This window comes from Ipomoea nil, unplaced genomic scaffold (assembly GCF_001879475.1).
Source record: "Ipomoea nil cultivar Tokyo-kokei standard unplaced genomic scaffold, Asagao_1.1 scaffold2942, whole genome shotgun sequence".
Lineage (NCBI taxonomy): Eukaryota > Viridiplantae > Streptophyta > Magnoliopsida > Solanales > Convolvulaceae > Ipomoea > Ipomoea nil.
In genome coordinates this window covers 2,381,395-2,387,757 of record NW_017619370.1, presented here as the reverse complement: position 1 = coordinate 2,387,757, position 6,363 = coordinate 2,381,395, and the positions used below count along the sequence as shown (strand labels likewise).

At 37.5% G+C, this 6,363-nt stretch overlaps 1 protein-coding gene across 1 annotated transcript; it reads right to left on the bottom strand.

Moving 5' to 3' along the window:
* Positions 1–359: 359 nt before the first annotated feature.
* LOC109162510 (subtilisin-like protease SBT5.6) lies at positions 360–5,811 on the bottom strand. Its single transcript, XM_019311219.1, has 9 exons — positions 5,662–5,811; positions 5,332–5,524; positions 3,919–4,095; positions 3,653–3,764; positions 2,478–3,036; positions 2,109–2,200; positions 1,691–2,033; positions 1,389–1,602; positions 360–1,018 (listed from the first exon to the last, which is right to left on the bottom strand). Exons 1-9 carry the CDS (start codon positions 5,743–5,745, stop codon positions 495–497), a joined length of 2,298 nt encoding a protein of 765 aa, XP_019166764.1. The 5' UTR covers positions 5,746–5,811; the 3' UTR covers positions 360–494.
* Between the last annotated feature and the right edge of the window lie 552 nt (positions 5,812–6,363).

The window sequence follows — 6,363 nt, the reverse complement described above, 5'->3', positions numbered from 1 at the left end:
ACTTGCTAGGACATAATTAAAGTTATCGATCATCTACCTCCACTTTCTTATCATTTGTATTCATTCAAGTGTGTTGTTTGATATTGTGTTTGTATCCAAATCAACCCTATGCTTTGGCTAGATGTCCATGAGGAACATTAGTATCTTGTGCTTGAAATCCTAAAGCTCTACTCCTATCGCCCGTCCTTGTGAGAACGATATCCGGAGTAATGATACCCTCTTACACATCCACTCACCAAAAATCTACTTCATCAATTTTCAACACATGATCATACATAATTTAAAGATATAACAATCATTATTTGTGCTTATAAATATTTTGTTACACAATATAAATACTAAATTATGTTACATAACCGTGAAGAAACGAAAACTTTTCATCCATTTGACCATCTTTCACCAGCTACATTATTACATGCGTTTGACAATTTATTGTGATAATAGTTTCAGGTTTTCACTGGGAATCTCCTAAGTTGAAAGCCAAAGGTCGAAAGCTATGCTGATGAAACAACAATTGGACTCTTAACCATGTGAATCCCATCGCTCCATTTATACCAACCAAATTCAAACTCCCCAACCTTCTTAACACTTTCAACCTTAACACTTACAAAGAAACTCTGCTTTTCTCCAACCTCCATAAACTTCAACTCTGTTGGAGAAATTTTGACAGAGTATCCAGTTGGGGCTTTCACCTCCACAGAATACGTAGTGTTTGCTGAGCCCACATTTGTGACTGTTCTTTTCACCACCATTGACCCTTTGAGCTGAGCTATTGCTAGGGATGGATAGTTGAGATTACTTGGAGATGAAGCTTTCTTTGGGCATTTGTAAGAGGGGTCTAGTGTAGTGCCGATACTGGAGCAAACAAAGAGAAGATAGTCCATGTATGTTGAATCGTATACAAGCCCGGGATCAGCCGCTTTTGATGGCTGAATATGGCCTGCCCCGTAATGGAAAGGACCTGCAACTTCTCCATATGCATCCTTTATTGCTTCTCCTTTCACATTCTTAGTTGTAGCTGAAATTGGAAAGGAGAATATCAAATAATGAACTTGTAGTATAGATATTATTGCAGTCTGTGGCTTAAACTTAAGCTACTTGTTGGGTGGAGCCAGTAAATGGCCAAATTCATCAATTGGTGGCTAGGGATTTTTGGGCAGAGGTCGGTGAAGAGCAAAGTCTAGACGGTCTATAAAGAAATAAAGTTGTGCATTCGCTATTAGTTATAGCTTTTTGCAGTAAGCACTTGATCTAACAAGTGGTATCAGAGCCAAGTAACGGTAAGAGGTGCAGGTAAAATTGGCAGGTGCTGAGAAGGAGAATTGTTGGGTGAAGACGTGGTAAGCGCTTCATCCTAACACTACTAACACTACTATACATTTATATACCAGTTGTCATAATAGCAGATTTTATGGCAGCACCACTCCAGTCAGGATGTATGGCTTTAAGAAGCGCAACGACAGCAGAGACATGAGGGCACGACATGGATGTTCCTGATATTATGTTATACTTAACACTTCGATGATCTTCAGGTTGTTCTAAAGGTGAAGATGCCTCACTCCATGCTGCTAAAATATTAAGCCCTGGAGCTGTAATATCAGGCTACAATGTAACATGGAAACATAAAATTTGTTTTAGAAATTTATAATTTTCAGTGTATATATGAATCTCTGCTCTAGTTACAAGTTACCTTGAGGATGTTAGGCTCTGGGTAACTTGGACCTAATGAGGTAAAAGGAGCCATGGCCGGTGATGGTTTAGCACCAAAAATTGTTTTTCCAGGAATGAGAGTGGCCACTGGATTCTTGTTGGTCAAAATGTATTTCAGAATTGCATCTGTCCCGGAAGGATTAAAGATGTTTGTAGCTGTAATCAGAAAACTCTCAACTTGTATCTCACTACCAATACTCCCTAATATGACAGCTGCGCCGCCGGCTCTTTCCACTTCTAATGTCTGGGATAAACCTCCGGTTAGACAAAACACTACTTTCCCTTTTACTTTCTCCGGTGAAAGTGTGTCCTGCCGGCAAAATCTGGAAAAGTAATGCTATATGATTTAGAAAATAAATTAAAGAGGCTCAAGACAAAATCAAGACAGGAAATCGAACCCGGGAATAGTTGTCGATCCAGGGATCTCTACATCTCCTGCATACACAAGTGGAAGTGTCTCTTGTTTCTTAATTTCAGTTACGCTTTCTCCCTGCAGTTTTTTTTCAATGAAGTAAACATCAATCAGATATTCATATATATATATATATATATATATATATATATATATATATATATATACTACTGGAAATTGTGGAATTTTCGACCACCTGAAAGTGATCTTAAATCAAGTCGAAAGCTTTGTTCCGACCACTTTTGGTATCTAAAAAACCTTTGTTGCTATTTTCGACCATCACTTTCAGGTGGTCGGTAATTCCATAATTTCTACTAGTGATAGTGAAAGGAAAATTGAAGTTTATTTTTCTGACCTTAACTAGCAAGTTGTTTCCCAACAAAACAGGAGCTGAAAACACTCGATCAATGCTACTTGCGCCAACTGTGAAGATCCAAGGAGCAACATTGGTGACACTATATGGTTCCCTATAATTTCCAGCGCTACCGACCACTGCAATGTTCCTCTTCATCGCATGCAATGCTCCAAGCGCGACGCCATCCTGTGTGAAGTAATTATCTTGAGGCAATAAACCAAGGGATACGCTAATCACCTGAACCCCATCGGCGACGGCGTGATCAAATGCCGCCAACACGTCGTCATCTTGGCAGAAAGTTGCTTTGATATCATCGAAAGGCACTTGCCAACACGCTTTGTAGATGGCCAGGCGCGTTAGTGGTGCGCCGCCGGTGGCCACACCGTTCGCGAAGCCGCCAAGGGCAGATGCATTGGCTACTTTCCGACCGCCGACGGTGGATGCTGTGTGAGTTCCATGACCGCTTATGTCTCTCGATGAACGAAAGTCAAATGTGTGGTTCACAGGGCCAAAGGTTGCCTCATAACCTTTTACATGATATCGAGCTCCAATTATTTTTCTGTACAAAAATAATTATTTATCATTATGTTAAAAACTATAGTTAGATAATGAAAATACAGATTTCGTTCACTGATTTAGTAGACATCATTTGAGAGAAAAGACCAAATTTTGAACATCAATAGTTTCCGTGTGAGGATTATGAAGATTATGGATGCTAAAGTGGGTAGATCCCTTGCGTGTACCAGCATTTGGTCATGTATTTACATCCTCCTAAATGCCGATGTGGGAGGCTTTTTGGGAAAAGAAGGTAATGAAAATACAATTATATTTTTTTAATAGTCAAAGTCAATAGATGTTGAATTTAATCCTTGTTAGGATCAAGCACACCAATATGCCAAAAGTCACTAGCTACCAACTTCCCCCTAGTTTTTCCTCTTATTGCCACTCAAACTCATGATCTACTATGTAAAAAAAACTATAGCTAATAGTCAAGACATAACTTTATTTTCTTATACCGCCACATTTTTCAGAGGCAAGGTACTGAATTTGACCCTTTAAACTTTTGCCCAACAATCCATTTAAGCTATCTCAATATTTCTAATGAATATTTTGTGAGAGGGTGAATTAAAAACGAAGTAGGTGTTAAGATGAAGGAATTTAAGTGCAATAGTGACCTATTGCAGTGCGATGAGGTGAAATGAAGTCCTTCTTGGCATGTCCCTTTCCATGACTTGGGAACAGCTTCCATGCCTTCATCATTGAAACTTTGAGACTCTGGCCATATACCTACATACACAATAATATATACTATTCTTAATTGTTTTCTTTTAATTTGTTAATCATTAAATTTGGAATTCTATTATTCTGATAAAAGTTAAAGAAAAATAGAAATAATGTAAGACTGAGAAAAGGAAATTAAAGTAATTTGGTGAATATTTACCAGTGTCGATCACTCCTACAATGACATCCTTTCCACCTCCGGCTTTGGGCAGCAACTCCTCCTCCCCTGAAGTAGAAGGATTTCCATTTCCTTCATACATTTTGATGAAATCCCATGATCTTGTTGTTTGAAGCTCTAATGACTTGCTGGGAAACACTGATATCACACCATCCATCTCTATAAACCCAAAATTAAACACCTAGCTTAATCAAACGCCATATCCATATATATTGTATAAATTATAATTAATATGATAGCATATTTAAAACTATCAGTGATCAGTCATCATTTTTGAGTTTCTAAAATAAGGGGAAATGGTATTTACAATATTGAATAAAATTGACCCTAATAATCGATTGTGATTGGTACTCACATTTTAGAGGACTTGTTCACATTTTACACCAACCACTTTGCATTATGTGTTTGTGGTTACTGGTTAACAAAATTATGTCTTTTCACTTACGGCACATTTGGTTCGCAGAATAGGCCTAGAATGGAATTGCATTCTCACTAATAGACATATTTTTTTACTTGGTATAAACATATTGTTCTCAGGAATGACCTATTCCCCTGGGGAATAGAGATTCCTAGGGCCCCCCGCCTAAAATTGTTATTTCCTATTTTATGCATAATTAAATTTATTTCTTATTTCACTACCACCACCGCGACCGCCATCACCATCGCCATTCCACCGCTGCCACCACCGCCGTCGCCGCTACTACCACCGTCGTCGCCGCTGCCACCACCGCCAACACTACCATTGACACCGCCACCATCGCTGCCGCCGCCGCCACCATCGCCACCACCACCACCACCGCCGCCGCCACCACCATCACCACCACCACATATTTTTATAAGGCTATTTACGTCTTTTAAAACATATTTCATTTCTATGCCTTAAACTAACCAAACACTGTAATATAATTTCTAAAGTCTATTCTTTTCCGCGAACCAAACAATAGAATATAATTCCTATTCTATTCCTTATCTATTCCATAAGGTATGGAATAATATTCCTATTACCTCTAAATTCATTCCGTGAACCAAACATGTTGTTAGATGATTATGGCCCTGTTTGATAACATAGTTAACTTACCAGTCAATTTTGGTTTATTTAACCACTATTAGCTTATTTGACTTGGTTAAACAATCAATATGATGTTTAATTAATTAGTTTTTTGTAACAACTTATTGTTTCAAAATGCTAAAATTCAAAAAGTTGCTTAAAACAACTTTTTCTATCAAACTTTTTGAGAAAATCATTTTGCATGTAATCATCTATATGTTAACAGTTAATTTATTAAACACTTTTCTACAATCAGCTAATGTTATCAACTAGTCAAACTCACTAATCCAATCATCTAACACCTATTTATCAGACACCCTCTATGTGCGTGCAAATAAATTAATTACCGGCTATGGTGTTGGCTTCCTCTGAGGTGAGTAAAGCGGAGAAGCCATTGATGACATTCGTGTAGCTGTGCACCAGGGAAGCTGAAGCTTCTTCTTTGGAGCTCTTTACATGATGAATATATGTGCGATGGAGGCCTTCAATCTCTTTCGCGCTTTTGTCTCCACTGTGCTCTCCAAGGTACACCACATAAACCTGCATGCACCACAAAATCATGTATTATATACAGAATTATCCTAGCTAGATTCCTAGAACAGAGTAGTATCCAATTAACAGTTCGGAGAACATATAATATAATATTGGTTCGAATGAATTGAAGCAAGCTTGCAAACCTGTGGTTTAGCACTGCAGGCTGAGATGTGAAGAAACAAAAGAAACAGTAATGTAGTAAGAGGTTTCTTCATTTTAGATAGCATGGATTATGGATACTCTCCAGTTTATTTTATTTGTTGTGACGATTTAAATAGGGCTAGCAGCACAAAGATTTTTGGTTTGATAGTGATGGCATACAAAAGAATTTTGGCCTTCTTGTACTACCTTGACAAGTTAGTCGAACAGTAAATTTAATAATCACAATGTTCCAAATTTGACTTTCCATTTGAGCTATGAACAACTTAAGTTGGTTACCTACTTGTGACCCTTTGCGGACTTCAACCAAAACACACACAAAATCAATTAGTGACTGCAAAATTTCTCGTAGGCTGACAAAAGAAGGACATTTGTTCATTAATTTTTAGTAGAAAAAAATAGCATTTCTTAATGACTTTGATCCATTTTAGAGAGCATTCATGGAGCAACTCTGGATTCTTTCCAGCCACGCGGTTTTCTTATGAATGGACTTGTTAGACTAAAATTTTTATCAATTTTACAATGTTGCAGGTGTGTATTTTTTGTATTATATATAAAGAATATTGTTTTTCGCAAAATTGTACTCTCCTATTTCCTATATGTCCTTCTAACAAAACATAAAATATAATTTTACGATGGCAAAAATTTGTGTGAGACAGGTAGGGTCAAGATGAAAATGTAATATT

Coding starts and splice junctions, on each gene's coding strand:
- LOC109162510 (XM_019311219.1), bottom strand. CDS start 5,745: ATGCTATCTAAAATGAAGAAACCTCTTACTACATTACTGTTTCTTTTG. Junction 3,765..3,918: donor TGTAGGAGTGATCGACACTG/GTAAATATTCAC, acceptor TTGTGTATGTAG/GTATATGGCCAGAGTCTCAA. Junction 2,034..2,108: donor GGATCGACAACTATTCCCGG/GTTCGATTTCCT, acceptor TTACTTTTCCAG/ATTTTGCCGGCAGGACACAC.